Source organism: Panonychus citri, unplaced genomic scaffold (assembly GCF_014898815.1).
Source record: "Panonychus citri isolate SS breed McGregor unplaced genomic scaffold, ASM1489881v1 Contig00111, whole genome shotgun sequence".
Lineage (NCBI taxonomy): Eukaryota > Metazoa > Arthropoda > Arachnida > Trombidiformes > Tetranychidae > Panonychus > Panonychus citri.
The window spans coordinates 1253299-1277942 of NW_026515516.1; the positions used below are offsets into that span (position 1 = coordinate 1253299).

A 24644-nucleotide genomic window follows, 5' to 3' on the forward strand; every position below is an offset into this window, starting at 1 on the left:
AATTATCACTGTTTATCATTGATCTTAGTGTACCCGATCAACTGTCCATTGGTAAGTGTTGTGGTCAACACTTATTTGACCTTTCAAGGTTAAATGTAGCAAGTGGTTGTCTCTTTTATTGTTGATAAATAAATAAATAATAATAAAAGTTTTACAATCAATTTCAAATGACTTTGAGCAATGAAATTGTTTGCCTTGCGTGATTTGGTTGTTTCCTTTTGGTCAAATATAATTAAGTTAATTGTTGTTGTTGGTGGTGGTTTTTTTCATAATTGTTCCAGAAGCTGTTTAACTGATTCGTATGATGGTGTATCGTCATCTTGAATTTTATCAATTCTGCTCATTAGATTTTCAATGTTTTCTTTTACTTTGATTGGTAGGATAATGAGATAAACTTGTAGCAATCGCTTGGACTCTTGAAGATAAGCCAGTGCTAAGTAAATGTCCATTGCTTTGGCTAATTGGGTTCGTTTGTTATTGTCCTTGACAAGGTCAGTTATTGGTGATAATAAGCCTGAGATTAGTTTAGGATCTTTCATTAATGATTCTTTCCATGACTGATAACCTTTCGTCTTGTAAAGATTTGTGTCACCTCCGTAGACTCGAGCATGAGTTACCGACATTAAGGTCATTTGGAAACTGTCCATTGTATTTTCCGAAGGTGTCGATGATGATGATTGGACAGCTCCAAAATTGGCTAGTAAATTTTCATACAAAGTTTGTGCCTTGTACTGAAGGGTATTTGTTGTTATCCCGCTTCGTATATTTGGACTGACCTCTGACCAGAGTTTAATACTTCCTCCCAAGGTCATTGTACGATAATAGTGTGTACCGTAAGTTTTGAGGAAATCAAGGTAACGAGTTGGATCAGTGTCATAGGAATCAGGTAATTCTTGTTCCAGGTAATCGGATAAGAATTCAGATAAATGTCGACGAAGCGGAAGTTTAGATGGTAATGTTATCGTGTACAGAGGGGAATTGGCTTCCATGGTTAACAGGGTGGTCGATGAGTTTATCATCAATTGTTGAAAATGTGAAAGAGATAAAGTCTCAGAGAACCAACCTTTAGATGAACTTCGACCTAATCCAAGAGAAGTTGACAAATGATTCTTGAGAAGTCGAAAATCTTCAAAAAGTCGAACCTCTGTCATGGTCATTGGAGTAACTGAGGATGACGATGACGATGATGACGACGATAGTAATGAAATTGGAGATGATGTCGATGATACTAACGAAGTTATAAAAGATTCTTGTTCAGATAATTTGATATTCTGAACTTGATCAGGTACATCATATTCTCGACCTGCAATGGTGACCTTTCGACTCTGATGACAATGGAAAAGTGAAAGAAAATAAAATAAACAATTAAAAGATATTCGTGTAAGAAAAGTTTTCTAATGATTTACCTTTCGACAAGTGTAATCGAAAAGGTTCTCAGTGGTACCATCAAATCCGTCGACACTGTAATCGTGAAGAAGGTCAAGTTTAGTTATGTCCACTCCTCTTGCCACAGATTCGAGACCTGGTAAAATATTTTCACAGAAAGAGGTTGAAGATGATTGACCAGAGGATGAGGATGAATGGGATGAAGATGAAACATCAGATCTTGAGTATTGTAAATTATCCCGATTGATATTTGATTCAGTGTTTGTTTCCTGTTGATTTTCAAGACAAATGATACTGTTAATTTCTGATAAAGACAAAAAGATGATAACTTGAAACTCTAGTGATAAAAACATTGTTTTCATTTTCGTGTGTGTGTTTTAGTTTCACATTAACAGATTAAAAGTTTATTACATTTTCACAGTTTTCATGTTGATTGTTGTTTAAATGATGATAATGATTAAAATCAATTGCAACAGTTAACCAACTTACCGAACAGGATTCTTGATCTTAATACACAATTAGGTTGAGGTTTTCTCTTAATCAAAGGGATTGACATACTTTTCGTTAGGCCGGTTTTCAGATTACTACTGGTCAGAGGGTTAATGGCGATATTGCTTATCAATAAGATTAATCAATCGATTGCTCAACAATTAAGGTGTTTACATTGGTTAATTGTTGTAAATTAGGAGCAAAAAAGTTTTAATATTAATAGAAAATCCTTAACTTTTTATTTACTATTTATTCAATCATATGAAATAGTATTCATGAAACTTTTGTATCTGATTAGCTAATTATGGTTCATTGGTGCTAATTGTTTGTAAATTGATTGATTGTTATTGATTGACAATCTGGTGTTCAGAGGGAAAAAGGGACTAATTGTTTACCGTTATATTGTTTGATTTGACTTAAAGATAATTGTTCATTGGTGTGTTTATCTAATTGTTGAATTAGAGACTGAAAATTGAACGGATTTCCTATGTAAACTTGAAATAACAGTGGAAATTAAAATTAATTACTGTTAAAAATGGTTAACAATTTAAAAATCGGAAAAAGGGAAGAGCTTACTAATTTCCTAACAATAACAACCAGTGTTAAAAAAATTAAATTGATATGATCATTATAACCAATTCAGTCAACAATTCAATGTAACAATTTATCAGTGGATACAAAAAAAAAATGAAAGTCAAATTAATTTTAAATTGTCATTGATTAGAAAACAACATTTTCCTCATCTTTAATCAAATAATGTTAGCAAATCAATGGACACTTTTGATTACAATCGTAATCACCTTAATCACCTTGAAACTGACACTTGCTGGACGATTACAATCAGGACTTCCGTATCGATATCAACTGGCCAGTGGTTATCGACGTAAGTTAAACTATCATCTAATAGTTTGTACAATTAATTGATCATTGATTTTGTCTACAATTAAGCTTACAACACGTGCCCTCAATTGGAGATCGCCAATGGATTTGTACGCCACAGTAGGAGAACAGCTCGATTTAGGTGTCAGAAAAATTTCACATTAATTGGTGACAATGTTATTCATTGTTACGGTGGTGAATGGGACGGAGATATACCTGTTTGTGCAGGTAAAATCCGATCATCATAATGATGGTCAAGGTGGTCATTAATCATATTTACTTAAATTACCTTTAATTGTATTGATTTTTGCTTTAGCTGCTGGTTGTTTGAAGTTTCCTGCACCTAAACAAGGGACAATTAAGAAATCATTTCGTGATCTTTATGTGACAATCAACTGTAATCCTGGATATTCACTTGATGGGTCATCTACTGTTTACTGTGATGGTCACTACTGGAATGTATCTTATCCAACAGTGGCCAATATGTGTAAAAGTAAGTTAATTGTTGACAATTGGAGATATTGATTATCTTAATCTTTATTTCATCTCATTTTACAATCAGAGACTTTATCTAATCCATCAACTTGGTGTGGATTTGAAAATCATGACCAATGTGGTTGGACATCAGATGAGCCCGATAGAGTGGCCATTGAGGGTCCTAACACTTTCGGCTATCGCCCTTATGGATTAGCTTTGTCTGCCCATAATGGAAATGGTCATATGTTGGTTATTTGGAGTACAATTACCGGTCATTCTGAATCAGTGAATCGTTTGTACTCCCCTGTATATGATACTAAAGAAAGTGAATCATGTTTCACTTTCTGGTACCATCTTGGTGGTTATGATAAACTGACCGATCCTCGTAAGTAAATGCTATTTGTTGACATGAAATTTTCTCTCTCAATGATAAATTGTGATAGATTGATGATAATTAATGTTGTATTTTCAGCTCCATTTAAAGTTTATATTAGACCGGAATCAATGGCGATTGGTGATGTGACCCCTTGGATATTCATTACAACTGCTGATGCTTATGGTCAGTGGACCTCTGGTCAAGTTTATGTTCCCAAGATCAATTCCGATTGGCAGATTATCCTAGAGTTTAATGTTTGGCAAAAAGTTTATGGACTTGATGACCTTTCAATTGACCGAAATGTAACCAAATGTGCCACCCGATCAACATCAATGACCGGTATTTCAAATAGCTGGACATCATGTAAAGATAGATGTTCATACGAGCCAAAAGGATCATCATCATGTAGCTGTTCATTGCTCTGTAATTATCTTAACAATTGTTGCCCAGACTATGAAATCTATTGCTCAACTAATTCAACCAGAGAGTAAGTTTCCATGCGAATCCTTAATTGCTACTTAAAAGTTTATCTAATTATATTCTTACCAATTATAGTGATGATGATTTTCTTGATTTTGATAAAATGTTTTCCAATGAAACAACAACAACAACAACGATTTTATCATCAACATCCACGGTGTGGATTCCCACATACACCACACCACATCCATTTCTATGGTTTTTCACTGAATTTACACCATATTCAACGAAACGAACAACATTGAGTAACAATCAATCCAAAATATACTTTCCAATTGATTCAACTATCGATACATCAGCAATTAACTTTACTTTAATAACCACAATCAAACCATCAACAACAACAATTAAACCAACGAAAAATCCAGTTTCGATATCAACATTTACCTCATATACTAAAGCAACCCCTTTAGTATCAACTAAATCAACCAATTTAACTGTTACCAATAAGATTGATATTCCCAAAGAAATTGGTTCAAACAATTTAACAACAATCAATCCAATCAATGAAACTAATCAAGATTTCCATCAACTCCATGTTAACCAAACTATTACATCAACAATCAGTTCTAATATCACTTTGGTTACGATGGAAACTCTTAATGGTAATCAAAGTATCTCTAATGAAACTAATCAGTTAGCTAATGAATCTCGAAGTTTAAATAGTGAAAAGGCAGAATTAATTGTTGAACAAAATTCTAATATGAAGACAGTTTCAATTCTAATTGGGATCTTCGTGATCGCCTCTGCGGTTGGCGTTATCGTCCTTTGGAAGCGACATAAAAATTACCTTGGATCAAGTGTATCAGCTGATTCTGAGCTGAGATTCTTAGCTCATGATGTTGATAATTAATCAAGAAAAGAACGAGAGAAAGAGAAAAAGAAAAACAAGATTTAATTTAATTCTTATATTAATCGAAACTCGAAACTTTTTAATTTACATCGAAATCGAAATGAATAAAAAAAAACTTACCTCAATCAACTAACCAAACAAGAAAATTAAAATGTACATTGATCATGATTAAAATTCATTATTTAATAATCTGTTGATAGTTTTTTTTTCCTTTCCCTTTTCCTATTCAATCAATCGACCTTGTAATTAAATGTACTTAATTAATTTCTAATTATAATAATGTGAACTTAAGTTTCCTGGAAAAGAAAAAGAAAACTTTTCTTTTCCTAACTGATCAGTTTACTTTGATTACAATTTATGATTTAATTAAAAAACGAACAAGACAAACCTTTCCAACTCTTCTAATTACCAATGTAATCATAATCTAAACATAGATTGAAAAAAGTCAGAGAAATAAAAAGAAAACAATTAATCACAACAATCAACTGATTTCCATCAAAATCATCAACCAGAATTTGGAAAACCAGGGACCGTTGATAAATTAAATTCCATCAAACCCCCGATGGTAAACATTTTTGTTTATTTATTTTTTTTCTTGTTTATATTTTAATCATTTGTTGATTGTTTGGAATTTGATTTTCCAATTGATGTGACTCAATTTTTTCCCATTCTAATTGTGAAGGTCAATCGGTTACCCCTTTCACAATGACCAGTTTCCTTTCTGAATTAGAACAGGTAAGAAATTGGTTATTATTGTTTTCCACTTTTCTGTTTAGGTTTTCAACTTGAATCTTTGTTGTTGCTAATATTTGATTTGCTTTGTTTTTCTCTTTGGTATTAATTTTTAGGATCCATTTGATCCGAAAGAGTTTGTTGAAAGGTTGGCCTGGAGAGCGACAAAGGATAAATTAGACTCGACAACCTTTGATTCGCAAACTTTATTTGATGAATTTGAAGGGAGAATTCGTGAATTAAAGGACATGTATGAGACTCATGAAAAAAAATGTGAACGTTTGGAAATGGTTTGTAAAGAGGTTGAGAAAAGACATTGGGTCAAAGTGGCAGAATTACAGAAAAAGTGTAAACATTGTTTCTATTGTTTCCAAGAATTGGATGAGAAACTTGATGCAGTCGCTGCTAAGGTTGTCTATTTGGGCGATCAATTGGAGGGCGTCAATACACCAAGAGCTCGGGCAGTTGAGGCTCAGAATTTGATGAAAGAATTTTCAACCTTCTTCAAAGATGATAATTCATCTAACAGTGAAATTGATCCTTCTCAGGTAAGAAAATACAAATACAATCAACTGAACGATGTGACAATCAACAGATTGCTAATTCTATTTCATTTTCTATTTCTCTCTCTCTCTCTTCTTAATGGTTTAATATTAGTTGTTTGAGAAAGCTGATGTTATCGAGAAATTGTACAAAATATCACAGAAATTACCGAATGGAGGTAAATTTGATGGAGCCAAGAAACGTATCGAAGCAAAATATTATCAAATTGAGAAGGATTTGATTGAGGAGTTTTTCCAAGCTCAGGTTAAGGATAATAGGCCTCGAATGAAGGAGATTGCAACCATTTTATCACAATTCAAGGGATACAATGAGTGTAAAGATGCTTTCATTGAGAAAAGTCAAGTGGGAATATTTCTTGGTGTTGGTATTTTCAATGATATTGTTCCACTTTGTGAGAAATCACAGTTAATCATATCGGAAGTTTTCGCCGATCCTGACAGAGTAATGGCGAAATTTGTTCTCAACATTTACCGTGGAAAATTACAAGAATATATTCACAATCGTCTAAATAATGATAAAGATATTCCGGAAGAGTTTTTAACAACTTTACACGATCTTTATTCTAAAACTGTGAAACTTTCCCATCAATTAGCATCTTCTAAAATAATGGGTGTTGATCTGGACTTTTTGAACACTTTGACACGAACGATATTTGATTCTTACCTGGTTGCCTACATTGAAACCGAGTTGAAAACTTACAAGAACAAATGTGAATTGATCTTACAGCGTTTCTATGATTCTAAAAATCATCAGAAAAAACCAATACCCATTGGAAGTATTCAAGAGTTGAAGAGAGATTTACAAGCCAAGATTGGCCGTGCAAATATCAATTTAGGTTCCATTGCCGGTGGAGGTGGTGGTGGAAGTGGTAACAGTGGTACCAATCAAGATTTCACCAGTGAAACTTTATTATCGGAAGAGGTTGCCATCAATTTGTTACAAGAAACAAAATTAGCCCTTCAAAGATGTCAAACATTGTCAAATCCATCAAATGCTGCCAACAATGCAACCCAAATATTTGAGATGCAACTTAATTATCTTTGTATTGAGCATATTGATTATGCCCTTGAAATGGGTCTTAATGGTGTACCGACCTCCGAACCTAAAAGTCAACCTGAGCTTCATTATTTTGAAATCGCTCGTCAATGTAATGCCATTTGTCACCTTCTTGAGAAACAATTGGTTGACAGTCTTATTCCATTGGTAATGTCTACACCTAAACACGGTGAATGTATTAAACGTAAACGTGAAGTATTGGAAGGGTTAGAGGTCAAGATTAACAATGGATTAGAAAGATCAATTGGAGCCATAATCTCATGGGTTAAAATAGTTCTTAATACGGAGCAGAAAAAGACCGACTTTAAACCGGAAACAGAAGATATTGGAATGATGCAAACACCGGTAATCATTTTCTCTCTATTATGTTAATTAAATCATATCTCATCTTATTTTTTTCTCTCTCTCTCTTCATCCATAGACATGTGGTAAAGTTGTACGATTTTTAAACGTTTGTATTAGTAAGGCCAGAGATTGTTTCGATGGTAAAAATGTGGAAGCGTTGATGCTTGAATTTGGAACAAGATTTCATCGAATCGTCTATGAGCATCTCATGCAATTCCAATACACTTCCTTAGGTACAAAATCTTTCAATCATATAAATCTTTCTCTCTCTCTCAGCTCCTCAACTAATATGTTTCTCTCTACTTTTAGGAGCCATGATTGCGATTTGTGATGTCAACGAATATCGTCGATGTGCGTCCGCTTTTCGAATGCCGTTAGTCAATCAACTTTTCGATACCCTCCACGCTCTTTGTAATCTACTGGTTGTTGCCCCTGAGAACTTGAAGCAAGTTTGTAATGGAGAAACATTGGTACGAATAGTTTTCTCTCTCTCTCTCTCAAACCATTGAAACGTACATACGATTTTAATTGTAATTAATTGCTTTTTTCTTATCTCTCTGCTATAATTTGTTTTCCCCTCCTGCTCCTTAATTAGTCTGGTCTGGAAAAAACAGTTCTAATCAACTTTGTTGCTCTTCGGGCGGATTATAAATCAGCCAAGCTGATTAACCAATTCAAGTGACATCGTAAAGATTGTTAATCATTAACACGAGCCCAATGGACGGCAAATTAATTTATACCTCGTTTTTTTTGGACATTTTTTTACACTTAGGAAATCACGTTACGTATTTAAATCAGTTGTTACTGTTGTTAATAAACACTCGCTTATATTTATATATAATTATATGAATATATCATTTCTCTAAGTCATCCAACCATCAACAAGTTATCTCAGGATAATTAATTATCGTTCACACGTTTATCACGTTGATATTATATAAAAAAAAACAAACAAAAATACTTCAAGTGTCAATTATGATTAGTCGGCAATTCACAGTTACAATTAATTAACGATCAAAATATTGAACTTATCAGTTATCCAATTATACTTGACTCAAGTGCTTATCTACCGGATACTTAATGATTGACAAAGAGCTGACGATTTGTTGAAATTGTCCAATTAACTACCCTAACAATTGATCAGATAATTTGACAATTATGCTTCCGGTTATTAATTTTAATTCAATTTAAAATTACAATCATTCTTACAATACATATCGATAGAAATATCGATTAATATTGATGAGAAAATATCGATTTATATTGTCGATATGATTATGATTAAAGAAACACTAATTTAAACGAAATCAAGAGAATTAATTAAGCAAAATGATTATAATTAACTTCATGTAATTAATTTGGAATTGACATCAATAATTGTCGATAATCTAAGTAATTGGAAACTCGTGGAAACTTTTGATTCCCGTTGAGATCTCACAAATTACTCGAATCGATTATTTTTCAATTAATAAAAAAAAATCTCTGTTGTGAGTCTCATTTGTTTCGTTGAGGTTTGAGTTAAATTTTAATTGTTTTTGTTTTGAATTGATTGCCTGAGGATATTTACCATTTATCGTTGATTGTAAAAGTAAAATGAGTTCTGAGGTGAAAGTTGTTTCGGTTTCTAAATGTTTCGAGGGTAAACAATTCGTCTATTCTCATTACAGTGATTCACTTAAATGTGAGATGAATTTTTCTCTCTATCAACCGCCTCAGGCTACAGAATCTAACAAAGTACCGGTCATCTATTTTCTATCAGGTAATGTCCACCATTTTGTTTCATTTAAAACCAAACCATTCAAAATAATGGTTCAGGTTTGCTAATTGATTGATCTTTGACCATTAATGGTGAAGAGTTGAGGTCAGAGATTAGTAAGATTGAATGTCATGTTTAGGTTGATTTCTAATTGATGATCTCTGATTTTTTTTCTTCTTCTTTTCTTTAACAGGATTAACTTCATCGGAACAGGAGATTATTCAACAATCAGGGTTCCAGAAATACGCCTCTCACCATGGAATCTGTGTTGTTGGTCCTGATACTTTTCCTCGATCTTCTTTCCCCAAAGACAGCACCATAACTCGAGCTCAAATGGCCTCAATGTACGTCGATGCAACGACCAAGGGTTGGAATGAACATTACAAGATGTACACTTATGTTACTAAAGAATTGATTAAATTGGTCGAAGAAAAGTTTAATTTCATTGAGAAAGACAATCGATCCGTTATGGGTCACAGTATGGGCGGACATGGGGCTCTAATGGCTTCTCTTCGTAATCCTGGTCTCTATAAATGCTGCTCGGCATTTGCACCAATCTACAATCTTGAAGGTGCTCATGAATTTATGGTTAACCTAATGGACAAGGAAGATTATGATAATTGGGATGCTACTTGTCTACTCCGTAATTACAAAGGACCTTCACTACATATACTCATTGATCAGGTAAGTAGACTGAATTTCTTGGTGGTTCATTTCATGGTAAAAGACTTGATTGCCAACAAGAAAACTTGTCAGATCACTTTATTACATGTGATCAGGAAAAAATATAAATCGGAAAAAAGCTCATCTTGTCTAACCTGTTTTCCAATGTATTGGTAATAATTTAATCAACTTTTTATTTCTCTCTCTCTCTCTCTCTCTCTCTCATTCCCTGTGGTTATGAAATCATGCCTCATTTCCCACCACGATAAGGGAGCGGAAGATTATATACTTGGTCTATTCAGCGCGGATCGTTTCATTGCCGCTGCAGTGGAAAATAAAACAACCGTTACCTTTAACCTCTACGAAGGCTATGACCATGGACACCAGTTCGTGAAAACTTTCATCGGTCATCAGTTTGACCATCATGCCAAAATTTTGAAGAGTTAATCTCAATATCAGAATTTATCAAGTACTCTCATGGTGAATCTCAGAATCTATCGATATGTTGGAAAACAATTTATTAGATCTTCGTTATGCTGATGATTATTTCCATAGCTCAATTAACCTTTTTTTTGTAATTTAATTAATGATTTGGTTTCAATTGATTTCTCAAATCTCTCCAATTGATAAACATTAAATATTCAATTGTCAATTTTTCCGAGTGAAAACTGAAAATTTCCAATCAATTTTGTTTCAATAGAAAAATTTTATTGTACTTTTGTTGATTAGTTGTTACATTTGTTGATTAGTTAATTGTTTACCATATATCCACATCGTGACAGGATTTACAGGCACATAGACCATCAATACATTGGGTACCACAGGCACAGGTAAAGGCTTCCAGCCAACCATCACAATCGGTATCACTTGACCACTTGTTACATGAAATTGCTGACCCATAGGAAGCTGATTCTAATTGTTGTACGCTAATTAGCGCAATTAGGGAAACAATAACAATCAATGAACACTTTTTACTGAACATTTTCAATTTCGATGTGAATAGAAAAACTAATTGATTTTTTTTCCAACAATTTAAATGATTGAATAAACTTTTCTCATTAAACTGAAGTAATTTGAATTGTCAAAGTTATAGTTTATATACAATTTGATTTAAATCAATTCAAAATCATTTCCAATCAATAAATCTGATAGTTAATTGTTAAATCATTAATTATCTTGATGGTCAAAGATTCAACGGTTTATTTAAATCAGATAATTTAATTGTCAGGGTTAGATTAACTAACTGTCATTGCTAATTAATAACTGTGATGGTTAATTGTTCATAGTAACAAAATTTGATTTCCAATAACAATAATCAAATTCATTGTTGATCAATTGATTGTTCAAATTGAGTTAATCTGATTAGAAATTGTCAATTGTAAGCTGACAGTTGATTTAATGAGAAATCGGTAAAATTAATCAACAAAATGACAACAAGCTAATGAACTATTAAAACAATTAAATTAAACCAGGATCTACGAAACAATTAGCTTTTGATAATCAGTGATTAATTGATTATAATTTGAATACATTGATCTGATAAGACAAAATAATATCAATGATAACTGTAAACACTGAAACAATTTAGTTACAATTAAGATAAATGATATTGAAAAAAGTGAATTTCAATTAGAGTTGATGGATTAAATTAAATTGTATTTAGTTAATTGTTGTAAGTCTTTAAAATGACAATCAAAAAGTAGTCAAGTTGAATCAAATATAAATATTTTTTAATTATAATTGATTAGAATGAATCAACATGCAAATTAATTGATTAATGTTTTGAGTGGTGTTGATTGGCGATTGGTAATTAGAAGCGAGTGATTTAATTGATGGTTAAATCATCAACAATAAATCACAATCGTTGGCAAGTGTATCAAGTTACAATGAATATAAATTTAATACAGAGATTAAAAAAAACAATGCATAGATTAATATGATTAAGAAGATGGTTAAAAGTTAATCTTAAATACAATTATATGTTATAATTAGTGTGAATATAATATGAATGCACAATTTAAATTAATCATAGTGATCAGACTTAATGATGAATCGTTAATTTGACCAGTTTGACACGTTAATCGAGACTCAATCGTTAAGAAAATTGGTCAAGTCAATCAATCAACTTGATGATTAAATTGAGCTGGATAATATTTTGGTAAAATGATTGATCTTCAATTAGATTGAATAAATTAAATCTTGATTATTGATCTAGTTTCATCCACTATGATTTGTTGATTGTTAACAATGATAACATAATCAATTTGTGCGTTTTTTGTTTACATATAAATTTGATTCCCGAAATGTATCAGCGGAATGTGAATCAATATTAATCATCAACAAGTCAAATAGAGTTAATTGTGTCCAGTCAATTGTTGATTGTGAAGCTCTTTGTTTCCAATGGTCATCATCTTCAAGCTACAATTAGTTAAACTAATCAAAGAGATTTTAAATCTTCCGAAGTGTGAACTTTATACTTGACAATTCCTGGTCTCTTGTGACCTTTCTTACGGCCACAAAGCTCTTCTTCTAGTGTAGACGATTCAGATTTGGAAAGGTCAGTGGTCACTTCAACTTGACCAATGAAAGAGTCAAATATTAAACTATTATTCCAAACCTAAATTGAGAGAAATTGAATAAAGAATAATAAAAACAAAATGATTAGTAAAAGTGAGAGAAAAAAAAAGTTGACAATGACCACAAAAGACCATCAAAGTGACCAACCTCAATCATGATTGTATCACTTGCCCCATGATAAAATATTGCAGAGAAATCCTTAAAATCAGGGTCCAGGGTGTTATTGATAGAAGTTGATTTAACTGTATCACCACCACAACGGATAATCAGGTAAGGATTAGCACCTGGATTAAGGAAGAGAGGAAACAAAAGTTAAATCAATAAAGGAATAGTAAATATGAGATTCAATCTCAACAGGTGAATAGATCAATTCTCATCTTGATTCATGATAAATGTCATGTTTACTATTGTTGCTTTTCATTCAAGGTGAAAAAGTTATTAGTTATCCTGAGTAATGAACAATTTATAATCAAACTAATTTAACTGGAATATCAATAAACAGAGTGGTAATAAAATCCAAGGGAAGAAAAAAAATTGTATTTAAAGGTTTCTCTGTTTTCTAATCTTATTTCTTGACGTTTTCCTTTTGGATAATATTATCATGTTGTTCAGTTCAATTCCAAAGTGTATTCATGGAAGTTTTCGTTGAGAAATTTATGAAAAATTGTGGTTAATCACGTACTTCCAAACCGATCTTGCTTTTCGATTCCAGTAATTGATTGAACGGTTATTTTTGTCACGAATTTTGGATATTTGGGTGCAAGAAAACGGAAAAAGTTTTTCTTGGGCATATCTTCATCTAATACTCTATGGGAATATAAAGATAAATTGTAAATGTAATTAGTTTCCATGGGGAAATATTAGATTAGAGAAAGAAAAAATAGAAAAAGAAATTGAAATTTTTACCTTAAATTAGATCTCTCCTTAGAGTAAAGTCTAATCATTAGATCACAATCAGATTTTGAGACTGGTTTAATTATATATCGACCATGGGCCAATTTGATTCGGTGGAAGATGCTTCGGGTTTTAATTGTATCATGAAAATGGATCATATTACATAAAGATGGATTATGTAAACGGTAACGTCGATTCAGTTCAACTTGATAGATTTTGAAACCAAATCTTTCAGGTTGATCGTTTTTCTGTATAAGGTCAATCATTATCTCTTCCGATTCATTGGTTACATCGAAGCAAAATTGACTGGACATGTTTGAATGTCGAGTCTCAACGAAACGATTATCTTCAATGTGTAAACGACAAATTGTTATCGATTCAAAGTTGGTGGAAAACTTTTCAAGGTTGATCCTGTGATAGAAAATATATCAAAATCGTAAACAATTAGTCATAAATATAAACATTTCTCTCCAAGTGAGTTGGATGATAAAATGAAGATAATGTCATCAATTGTCAATGTGAACAATAAGATGACGATGGAAACAATTGAATTACCATTGCTCATGATACTTTTCATCCAGAAAACTACTGCGACAACTATGGGAAAAATAGATCATGGAGAGAGAGAGAGAGAAAAATAGAGATTAATTAGTAAATCATTAATAAAGCAGAGAAAAAAAAATTAGTGTCAATTGTCAAGTTAATTTAGTTTGTGTGTATTGTTTTTGAATGTCAATATGATGGATACAAATTCAGAAAATGTAAACATGAACAAACAGAATTGTCAATCTACTATCGAGAAAACTTTCTGATTATCATGATCATGATTCAATTCAATAGATTCATTGAATTTTTGATTAATTGAATGAAAAACAAGATGACTGTTAATCATAATGGTAATAATAACAATTCATTGACCAAACAATTTAGGTCATACAATTATTAATATCATTATCATATGGTTAACTTTTAACTGTAAATGATTATCTTTGACAGATGATCATCATGATGACTGAATTAATAAACATGATCAATTGAAATGAAGGATTAGTTTTACTGTATGTGTGTACCTGAGTTTGTATCGGATGAAAAGATCAACAATCCGGATTAAATTGTAATCTATTTTCAGGATGAAATATATAAGTAGTCAGGTAGAGTAATTCAAAGTGTGTAAAGTAAATATTCATGGTTCATGGTAATCAATGAATATTTTTTCACCTGAAACTCAGACTGAAGATGATATTGAATGTAGATCATCATCATCATCATCATCAGTATGAAAGAGACAAAAGATGATCGATATAATCATTGGGATGATCAGAAAATTATCTCTTTCTTTTCAATTTATATTGTGAATGTTGATCATTATCATCATGGAACATGATTGCCCTTCAGACAGTAATTCAGTAATGAATCTAATACTAATTGTTGTAGTAATTTAATTCTCAACAGGTCATCAATTAGTCTGATTATTTCATCGTCTACAATAATCCAGCAATTGCAGATTGAAATTAAATTGATTGCAATGAGAAAAAAATTATATCTAATCATTTCAAGTTAATTGTTGTTGAAGAAGAAGGAAAAATCTATAAATATTACAATTCTAATTGTAGTTTATAAGTTGAGTAGAAATGTAATTGATTAAATTAATTATTCTGGTCAGAGGATTGAAGGATTATCATCAGGATCAATGAGGAATATTAATTTGGAGATGTTGATTAATTTGATTAATTGGCCTAAAGAAGACATTTAAAACCAATTACTGATTTGATTGATTATTTTTGTCTGAAGCTAATTTTTTTCATGATAAACCTGATGATCAATTGATTGGAAATATAGATGATTAAAGTTAATTACTTTCTCTTTTCCGGATAAATTGTATCAATTATCTTTAGACTTGCTATTCCATCCTTTGAGTTTTTCTTGAAAGTGCCTGAGGCTGGTTTCTTGACCGAAGTGACCACATAGAAGTGATTTTGTTTCAATCCATTTGAATAAGAATCAGTGCAATCCTCCTAATAGAATCATCAATACATGGAAAGAATAATAAACAATTAGATTAATCATTTGATGGTGGAAAGTGTAAAAGGAGTGATTAACGAATATGGAATAATGTTTTTTTCAGCTCAACAATCAATCAACACAACGAAATTTGTTGAGTAATCAATGGAAACATTGATTATGCTACTTAAATCCTTTTCTTTTAGATTAACAATTTAGTTGAGTAAATTTGATCACACTCAATTGAACAATAATCAACTATCAACAAAGTGAATATGGTAAATTGCAAATCATTGTAAACTTAACACATTCAAGTGGAAAGCAAAGTTAATTAACTAATTTTCACCTTCCATAATTTATGCTTCATTAACAATTAATCTGACTAATTGTTTGGATAGAGAGCAAAAAGATAAAATAAAACAAGTTTACAATCAACAACAATTTAAATTGGTTGTTGTTGTTGTTGTTGATTTTTCTCAAAAAGTGAAAATATTATTGGAATATTAGTAATTAATAAGATGGAAAGTTAAATTTTACCCGAGTTTTGAGACAAACAATTGATTTACGATTAATTTCCTCAGCAATTAGGCGGAAAAGCTCCTTCTCATCATCATCAAGGTTAATCTTAATCTGCTCGGTGGGTGAACCAGAAAAATCAGTCAAAGCATCAGTCAAATTACCAAAGGTTGACATTGTTTCATAATTTCCTTTCAATTTAGCATAAGCTTTTTCCAATAACGATAACCAGAAAATTTGTCCACATTGAGAAGAGGTAAAGATCAATCTATTATCCGAAACAGGTAATTTATCATCGATCAGAACCTTTGTCCATGTACCATAATCCCAAATCCATATTTTGAAGATCCCATGGTTAAAGTTGTATTGATCTTTAGGAAGAATCTGAAATTTTAACAAGAGAACAAGAAAAAAGAAATCAATTCAATTGTGATTAAAAGAACAATCATTTTCTCTCTCTCTCTCTCTCTCTCTCTCTCTCACTCTCTCACTATTCCCATGAAAAGCATTTGAATATTTAGTAATTTGTTGATCTATTAGAATCGTAAATGATTAATGGAAACAAAACAAAAAAACGTCAATCAACTAATTGTAAACAGAAACCATGAGATGATAGATGTTGAAAATCTGTCCACAGTCTAATTTAATTAAATCATCAACATGCAATTAATGATTGATAGAGTTGATTAAGGCCAGTAAACCGAGAGTGAGAAAAGTTTATGGAGGGATAATAATAATCAATTGAAAATGTTGACACAAACTTAAATTAATGAGAGTTAAAAATTGATTAGTAATCAAAAACTGTTGATGTTTCTATTTACCTTATAAATTAGATTTTTATCCTGAGAGAGAGCAACAGCCGCAGCAATTAACCATTCATTTGGACCAAAGCCGAAAAATTGAATATTCATATTGGGACCAATTTTGTCTTTAAATAAAGCATAAGGTTCAGAGGTGATTTCCTTTGGTCTTTTCCATGAGATTTTACCGGCAATCAATTTATTCTTGAAACCGATTGATTTATAAACCGATGAATCTTCCGCTCGGAAACAAGTGTCCACGTAACTGACCCCAGTTTCTTGACACTCTTTAACCACTTTACTATATTTCTCTTTACTTAATGTTCTTTTTGGTCCTTGAGAACTGGTCACCATGTTTATTAGAAGAAGATGAAACTTTAAATGACCACAATCAAAACAAACCTGTTGACACTAAACAGTAAACAAACAAAATTTAGATTCTTCTAATTGTCTTCACTTATCAAATTCATCTTGTTTACTATTACATTTTGGTTTATAATTGCTGACTCAACAGCTGCTCCCTGCTACTGCAGGCTCTCCCATTGAGAGTCGACTTATTGTCTCTGCGAGCGTAGCCGATTTTTTCAGCTATTTCAGCGAGTTTTTTTATCTTAGAGGCTTTTTTCAAATTTTTCAGCCCAATGTATTTACATTCGAGAATATGTTCTGTCGTCATTTGCTCATTATTGCAGTTGTGTTCTATTTTGTGTATAAATCGATCAATTTTGACAAGCGTGCACATTAATTTTGTGTTGTAAAAGTAGTTTCCTTTTAGATTCCATTTGTGTTTGATAAAAATCTCCTTGAACATTCCTGATGCTCTGGATCTAAAGAGTTCTTTCTCTCTATTCTTTAATTTTTCTAGTATTTCTCTTTTAAGTTGATTTGTGGTTCTGTTGTATCCCGATTCTTTGATTGCTGTGGTTTGTTGATAACAGCTGTCCAGTTTGATCACCTTTATTAGATTTCCATGTGATAAGATCTCCCGTGTATTCATCTCATTGAATTTCCATCCTGAGTAAATGCTCACAGTCCCCATATCTTCAATTACCTTCATAATCATTCTTTCGATATTGAAGATGCAAATTTTCCCTTCTTTCAGCTTAATATGTTCATGTAAGTTGTGTCTCAAGCAAATGATGTTTACAGAATTTGTTTTTCTTATTCTAATGACTTTTCTTCTACCGTCATTATTGATTCTTGTCTTAGTTGGTGTTATGTTTTCTATCCATCGTAGTATTGGAAAGTCCTGCTCGCAACATTCATTTCTGATCAGAAGCATTAAAATTTCGGTGATGTATTTAAAGGAGGGATTTGGAAGTCCGTGTATCTGTTCCATCCAGTGAGATTTAAAGTATTTTGGATTACATATTTTACTTGTTATTTTTCGACCAATTATGATGAGATAGTCAATTCTATATTTGAACAGCTTATTCTCAAACCATGGTGATAATCCTAAATGATCAAGTAGATGCGAGAAATATGAAGAATAAGCTATACGCTGTTGTTTTAGATTTAATTGTCGTATGAATTTGATTTGATTCGTGTTAAGTTTGTTGTGATTTATAATGCTGGATTTGAGATTTTCTTCTTCAATTCTAAAGTAGAGTTCAAAGCCCAGGAATTTCGAAAATGTTAACCTGTTATTTATCCAAAGTAATTTAGTTTTATCTTTGTTAAGTTTTAGATTTATGTATCCCAGGGCGATGTCAATTTCTTGTATACTTTCCTGTTTGTGGTTTGTCAGTACAAGTAAATCGTCTGCATATGCGAGTATAAGCTGTGTTGATGGATTTCGATTGAGCCAACGTAAAGTGTTGTCAAGTCCTATGATAAATAGAATCGGTCCTGTTGAGAATCCTTGGAGTCCTTCTGGATCTGGTTCTAATGTCAAATTACCTCTTTGATATCTTCTTATTTGTCTGCATCTGGTAAACAGTTTAATCATTCCGTTGGTGTTTTCATCAATTTCTTCTAATCTTTTTGTGATTTCTGTTCTAGATATTTTGTCAAATGCTTTAGTAATGTCCAGCGCCATCATGAATTGATAGTTTCTCACATTTTCGTATAATTGTACCAAAAGATCATGACGATTTCGATCCAGATAAGCGAATTGGAAGGTTCTGTCGATGTTATCTTTTGCCCATGATTTTAGTCTTTCGCTGAGGATTGTGTCTATAATTTTACCTGGATATGATTGTGTCCTGATTAATCTTACATCACCATTTGGTTTTGGTATTTCCGTACCTCCACTTATTGTAAATTGACTGGGTATGTATTTGTTTTCAAAGCAAGCGGAAATAATTTTTATTATCTTTTCTTTGTTGTATTCCCAGCATTTTAACCAGCGTTTATTGGTAAAGTGATCAGCCCATCCTGATGATTTACCAAATTTCATTTTTCCGATCAAATTGATTTCATCTTCATTCAACGGTTGTCCCAATCCTTTCTTGAAGTCATATATCTTTCTTGCTTTAGGAATCAGAAACATCTTTTGATTAACCATTGATTGTTGTTTGTTTTTGAAGCTTAAGGATTTAATATGTTCGAATATCTCCTCATTGTTATATTTCCATGGTTTATGTATTGTTGATTTTTCCTTGCTCATTTTCAGTTGTTCCTTAAGTTTTTGAAAAAGTGTCTCATCTTGATGCAAGTTTTTAATCGTTTTCATTTTCTTTTTGATTCTTCTAGTTCGTCTGTTACCCTTTCTTTCATTTCGGTGCCCAATCGCTCTTCCAAGATTTAATAGGTCGCATGCCATCCCTTCTATGTCTTGTGTCCAGATTAATATGTTTTTGTTGTATATTGGTATTCGATTGCGTTGAGAAAGAATTCTGTTAACCCCGAGTTTCACAACCAGACAAGAATCGATGAGTTTATGGTCTAGTCCTGGTATATCATAGTAGTTGATTTTTTTGTCAATTATTCTTAAATTAGTTAGAATCACATCGATAGTTGAATGTGTCGCTCCAACTACTCTCGTTCTCCCGGTTTCGTCTTTAGGTAAGATGCTTTCGATATTTTTAAATTTAAGAGCAGCTTCAAGTTCATCGATCAGTTCTTTTGATATCCTGTTCACAGTTCTTGGATTATTGACCCATAAGGAGGATTCTGTGTTCCAGTCACCCATTAAAATTAACGGTGTTTTTTCGTCAATAAATTTGATGTGTTCAATCAGACTCTTGAAGGTTTTCGAATCCCCTGGTGAACAATAAGCTCCTATTAGGTTGATGTAGTGATTTTTTTGTTGAACGATAACACTAATTATTCGAGGGTTGATGAAGGTGATCGCACTTTTTTTCCACGGGGACGGAACACATATACTGATGTTGTCACCATTAATTTTACGATCCATTTTGTTGTTGTCTGCATCCTCCGAGGCTACAACAAAACGGCCTTTATTGATTAGCGAAGTCAGAAAGGTCGCATTGTTTGAGTGTTTGCTTAGATTTACACATGTCAGATTTAGTTGCATCTTAGATGATAATACTATGTTACTGAATGATTTGAGTTTCTTTTAACAGAAATTTTCCCATAATGGGTCCGCCTTAAGGTCAGAGTTCATCTGATGTTTTGTTCTCTCCTCTGTCCTTTCGGTAATAAGTTAAGCAATAAGTTTTCTTTTTCTGATTTAATTTGAAGTTTATTGTTTGGGAGAAAGGTTAAAAAGAGTTACAAGATTTATTTAAATCATTAGTTATAAACGATGAATTTATTATATACAAAGTTGATGTCACATAATAGTGTCTCTTTATTAAAAGGTTTTTTCGTATGTGTTACCTCAAAGTTACCATTTTTTGATGATTTCTTTCGTTTTCATGGATTCCCGTTCTGGTATCAAACAGATCGTTATATCTTTCTGGTTCAAGGAAGTGGTTCGACTTTTTTGCGTGATTCTAAATATCTGGTTGAAAATCTCCTTTGTGAGATTATAATGATTGAGCCTTATCATACTTTCTGTCGTGAATTTGAGCTTTCGGATGTGGCAGAAGTAGTTGACCTTTGCAGGGGCTATAACGAAAGGAGTTATGCTTATTTTTCATTACAGCTTTGGAAGGCTCCAAATTGTCTTCGACTGTACATTCAGTTTGGTGATCCCCTTTGATGTTATTGTTGATTTATCTCGATAACTGTAATCTTGATCATCAGACTTTGTAGTTCCATGGTTTGTGCCAAGGTAAGATGTTCATAGAGATAAACGTTTTTGTTTCGCGCAAATTGCGATTCTGTAACAATAAATTGTATTTTTCCTATTTCTAAAAGTTTTTCTATTAAAAAGGATTGTGTATGATCACATTCAAAGAGATATTGAGTTGAATTAAATATTCTTATGTTGAAGTTGATGCTTAGTAGATCATCGATACATGAACTGAGAGAGTTCACATCATAAAAGATCCCTCTTAAAACCGCCTCATCACTAATTTCATCAATTAGTTCCTGAGGATCAATCAACTGAAGTTGTGGAAATTGTAGTCTAATCAAGCCCGGACCGAAGAATGGTAATCGTTGGTGTTGAGCCTCGAGAGTAACACATCTTGAGACACCCATAATTGCAAAGTTGCGCTCACCGAGTTTGCACTTAACAGTCGAATCACAAATTTCGTTGTTCTCCATTACTAAATCAGTAATGATACATACACAAAATTAAAAGCAGAGGTTAAAGAAACGTTCTAAAGTTATAATGAGTATCGATTAGGTATCGGAATTTAATCTAACCTAACTTAACTTTTGCTATTGTCCACTTGCTAAGCGCACGAGATTTATTTGTAATAACCAAGAAGGAGAGTCAGGTTCGTAATTTATACTTGAACAATTTTGTTTTCGTTAGATATTTAATGTGTTTTTTCAAATTGCAATTTTAAGGTTTGTAACAATTAGGGTTAAAGGTTAATTGTAATTGTATTCTTGAAGTGATTGTTTCTTTTTAATATCAATCCTTAAGATTGAGAGATAGAGGGTAATAAATTCATTGAATATTATGATGAAGAGGAATTAGAGAGTTAGAAAAACAAGTTAAGTAATTTTGGTAATTTGATCTCGACTTTAGTTGTTGTTGTTGAGTTCGGTGATCTATGATGAGTTACAGTGAGTGATGTAAACATTAAAGAGTCTTAATGGGAAAATTTATTGTTTGAGTTTGTTAATTGTTTTGTTTGTCAGTTTGTTTCAAATGTTTATTATTGTAGAGAAAGAAGAAGAGAAAGGGAAGAGAACGGAGAAAACAAATTTGAGGAAAAAGAGAGAATTGTGTAAATAATGGAAAAAGAGTAAGTAGGGAATTGAATGGAAATGCTTTTGGATAAGTAATTGTCGAAATTTGCTATTACAAGCTGTAAGTGAAATTGTATTTTTTGGAAGTCGATTGAATTTTTATATTGGGATTATGTTGCTTCCTTAAATTTAGTTGTGAACGGGCGCGTATGTTGATAGTCTAATCGGATTGTTGCCTCTTAGCTCGATATTTTTGATGCCTTTCTTTAAAGCAATTTCAAATGCTTCACATTGATTGATTTGATTGTTGGGATGATTTGGACAGAAATTCCTATCAGAGCAGCCTAAACAGAAACTAGTATAGGAACAATCATTTACTCTATGCGCTTGTGTTTCACTTCTTCCGCAGTTCGAACATTTCGGTTCACTTTGACACTGATGTATCTGTTTAACTTTGTAAAATAGAATGCATTTGGGACATTGTTCATAGTGTATATCGTCAGAAATTTTGTAATTGATGTCGTCAATAACGATGTTCCAATTGTTTCTGACTAAGTTGTTGTCTTCAGTTATTGTAAATGAGACTCTGATTAGACCATCCATGAGAGTTAAAACTGTGTTGATTTTGATGTCTCCGAGTGAAATATTTGATCGCTCAAGTAGTTGTTTGTTTTCTTCTACTGTGAACAATTCCAACTTGTGGTAGATCAGGTAGGCTTTCTTGTATTTGTAATTGTTTTTAATTCTCATTAGATTGTCGTCCCACCAAGGTTTATTTTTTATTATTTCCATGAAGCTGTTGCTCATGTTAGATAACACAATAATCTTGATATCACGATTTTTGACCTTGACAGTATCATTAACAAAAAGTCTTAGATTGTTATCGGATCTAAAGTTGGTGACAAATTCTTTAAGTCCATGATCATTACCACAGCGAACAAGTACTTCTGTGATCTTTGGAAAGTCCAGAAAGCAAAATTGTCTTTGCCCCCATTTTCCACTTTTAATACTTTGACGCATTTGATTTGTATATTGGATGTTGAATACGAATTATCAGAATCAGTTAACTGTTAGTGTGTTCACTTTATGAAGTTGGATTCCGTTCACTTGTATTCACTTTGCAAGAGACAACTTAATTGATTAATTATAGAATAAGTATAAGAACAAAAGCAAGAAAATAAGACTTAATTAATTGATATTGAGGATAATTAAAGTGATTAAATGATGTAAGATAGAATTGAGAAGAATCATATGTTTTTGAGAGGGAAGAGTAGAAGAACATCGAGAGCGTGAATTTGTTCTTTTTCGGATACGGAAATAGATAGTGGTGCCCTCATCGTTGTGTGGGAATTTTAAATTTCCACAATAATACGAAAGAAGCTTATATTGTTTTTATTAATTTCCTCAGTCTTCATCATGTTTGATTCCAATCGATAATCAGAGTAAAGGAATAGTTTATCAGTATAACCAGTGAATAATTTTATTTGTGTTAGAAAGGTCGACAATGTCCCTCGATCTTGTTTTCGTTTCAATTGAGGGATGTTCACACCGAGAATTGTGTCAAACAGTTGACATCCTTGTAGATGGAATCTTACTGAGAAGGACATTTTGGCCAGTTTGTTCCTCACTTCCTTCGGTATACAAAAGGAGATTTTTCTTTTGTGACCTTCAGTCGTGGTGTTTACAGTTTTGATATATTCTCTGAGACTCGGGTTGCACATTTTCATGACAATAAGTATTTCATTCCTGTTGAAAGGAAGATCACTTGGAAGATAGAAGTAAACAATTGAGTTGTTTTTGTCACTGTATAAGTCAATAGGCTTTTTATCTTCAATCGCATTTTTTTTGATATTTTCTTCACTTTCCAGTTGATTTGCAGGCAGGTTGGGATTAAATGATGAGAAAGATGTTGAGTTAAACATTTTTAATTAAGGATTAAATAACCACAGACAAATATCAATATGGATTTAAGTGTAAACAATTTTAAGGTGTATACTGATAGATGAGTTTTTAGATGATGATTTAGTGATATGATGTGTATAGTAAATGAGACCCATAAGTGGCTCCATCTTGTTTTCAGTTTAAGTGATAAGTTAGTGAGTTGATCGATGCCCAAATGATTGAGTTGATATCTCTCATATTCAGATTTAATGGTTATTCAAGTTCCTTTTTTATTATTATAAAGTCATATTGGTGATTGATTTTGACCAAGGACAATTTGATTTGTTTCATTAGACTGCTGCATTGATGACTTCCTACTGAATGTTCTCCCTTGATTCCGCATGAAGGACAAAGATATTTGTTTCTGTTTCTTTTGTTCTCACAGTCTATTGATTTGTGTGGTCGTGAACAGTAACCGCATGAGATGATAGCTCTACAATTAATAGATTTGTGACCAAATTTGTTACAATTATAACATAAAGTGAAACCAAGATAATCGTGAAATTTAACTCGCTGGTAACCAATACTAATTTCTCCTTTGTTTCTTTTAGCACCAAGGATGCTTCTTACTCTAGAGTTTATTTCTAGGATTAGCTTTGACCAACTGTTTCTTTGTTCCCCATGTATAAGTTTGATTGTATCTCC

General features: G+C 32.2%; 5 protein-coding genes across 5 annotated transcripts; 3 read left to right on the forward strand and 2 right to left on the reverse strand.

Annotated features, from left to right (window-relative positions):
* LOC128389772 (perivitellin-2 67 kDa subunit-like) lies at window positions 1-2067 on the reverse strand. The gene is made up of 2 exons (XM_053349401.1): window positions 1407-2067; window positions 1-1325 (listed from the first exon to the last, which is right to left on the reverse strand). The coding sequence occupies exons 1-2, from the start codon at window positions 1746-1748 to the stop codon at window positions 267-269; spliced, it is 1401 nt and encodes a 466-aa protein (XP_053205376.1). The 5' UTR covers window positions 1749-2067; the 3' UTR covers window positions 1-266.
* A 425-nt stretch (window positions 2068-2492) lies between these two features.
* LOC128389788 (uncharacterized) lies at window positions 2493-5394 on the forward strand. Its single transcript, XM_053349415.1, has 6 exons — window positions 2493-2758; window positions 2824-2982; window positions 3071-3247; window positions 3317-3616; window positions 3704-4094; window positions 4163-5394. Exons 1-6 carry the CDS (start codon window positions 2632-2634, stop codon window positions 4938-4940), a joined length of 1932 nt encoding a protein of 643 aa, XP_053205390.1. The 5' UTR covers window positions 2493-2631; the 3' UTR covers window positions 4941-5394.
* Window positions 5395-5501: 107 nt separating this feature from the next.
* LOC128389787 (exocyst complex component 5-like) lies at window positions 5502-8478 on the forward strand. Its single transcript, XM_053349414.1, has 6 exons — window positions 5502-5675; window positions 5789-6220; window positions 6330-7637; window positions 7714-7870; window positions 7947-8107; window positions 8233-8478. The coding sequence occupies exons 1-6, from the start codon at window positions 5646-5648 to the stop codon at window positions 8317-8319; spliced, it is 2175 nt and encodes a 724-aa protein (XP_053205389.1). The 5' UTR covers window positions 5502-5645; the 3' UTR covers window positions 8320-8478.
* Window positions 8479-9103: 625 nt separating this feature from the next.
* Window positions 9104-10742, forward strand: LOC128389789 (S-formylglutathione hydrolase-like). Its single transcript, XM_053349416.1, has 3 exons — window positions 9104-9396; window positions 9587-10077; window positions 10327-10742. The coding sequence occupies exons 1-3, from the start codon at window positions 9231-9233 to the stop codon at window positions 10501-10503; spliced, it is 834 nt and encodes a 277-aa protein (XP_053205391.1). The 5' UTR covers window positions 9104-9230; the 3' UTR covers window positions 10504-10742.
* A 1027-nt stretch (window positions 10743-11769) lies between these two features.
* On the reverse strand, window positions 11770-17346 carry LOC128389824 (calpain-6-like). Its single transcript, XM_053349458.1, has 8 exons — window positions 16866-17346; window positions 16066-16428; window positions 15385-15542; window positions 14083-14124; window positions 13540-13938; window positions 13316-13440; window positions 12781-12917; window positions 11770-12673 (listed from the first exon to the last, which is right to left on the reverse strand). Exons 1-8 carry the CDS (start codon window positions 17196-17198, stop codon window positions 12494-12496), a joined length of 1737 nt encoding a protein of 578 aa, XP_053205433.1. The 5' UTR covers window positions 17199-17346; the 3' UTR covers window positions 11770-12493.
* Window positions 17347-24644: the final 7298 nt, after the last annotated feature.

Bases quoted from the DNA above. Each gene is read 5' to 3' on its own strand.
- LOC128389772 (XM_053349401.1), bottom strand. From the start codon at position 1,748: ATGAAAACAATGTTTTTATCACTAGAGTTTCAAGTTATCATCTTTTTG. The intron at 1,326-1,406 runs GTAAATCATTAG...CATTGTCATCAG, and splicing joins TCGATTACACTTGTCGAAAG to AGTCGAAAGGTCACCATTGC.
- LOC128389788 (XM_053349415.1), top strand. From the start codon at position 2,632: ATGTTAGCAAATCAATGGACACTTTTGATTACAATCGTAATCACCTTA. The intron at 2,759-2,823 runs GTAAGTTAAACT...TCTACAATTAAG, and splicing joins ACTGGCCAGTGGTTATCGAC to CTTACAACACGTGCCCTCAA. The intron at 3,248-3,316 runs GTAAGTTAATTG...TTTTACAATCAG, and splicing joins AGTGGCCAATATGTGTAAAA to AGACTTTATCTAATCCATCA.
- LOC128389787 (XM_053349414.1), top strand. From the start codon at position 5,646: ATGACCAGTTTCCTTTCTGAATTAGAACAG. The intron at 5,676-5,788 runs GTAAGAAATTGG...ATTAATTTTTAG, and splicing joins TCCTTTCTGAATTAGAACAG to GATCCATTTGATCCGAAAGA. The intron at 6,221-6,329 runs GTAAGAAAATAC...GTTTAATATTAG, and splicing joins GTGAAATTGATCCTTCTCAG to TTGTTTGAGAAAGCTGATGT.
- LOC128389789 (XM_053349416.1), top strand. From the start codon at position 9,231: ATGAGTTCTGAGGTGAAAGTTGTTTCGGTTTCTAAATGTTTCGAGGGT. The intron at 9,397-9,586 runs GTAATGTCCACC...TTTCTTTAACAG, and splicing joins GGTCATCTATTTTCTATCAG to GATTAACTTCATCGGAACAG. The intron at 10,078-10,326 runs GTAAGTAGACTG...CACCACGATAAG, and splicing joins TACATATACTCATTGATCAG to GGAGCGGAAGATTATATACT.
- LOC128389824 (XM_053349458.1), bottom strand. From the start codon at position 17,198: ATGGTGACCAGTTCTCAAGGACCAAAAAGAACATTAAGTAAAGAGAAA. The intron at 13,441-13,539 runs GTAAAAATTTCA...ATATTCCCATAG, and splicing joins AAGGAGAGATCTAATTTAAG to AGTATTAGATGAAGATATGC. The intron at 12,674-12,780 runs GTTGGTCACTTT...CTCTCAATTTAG, and splicing joins GTGATACAATCATGATTGAG to GTTTGGAATAATAGTTTAAT.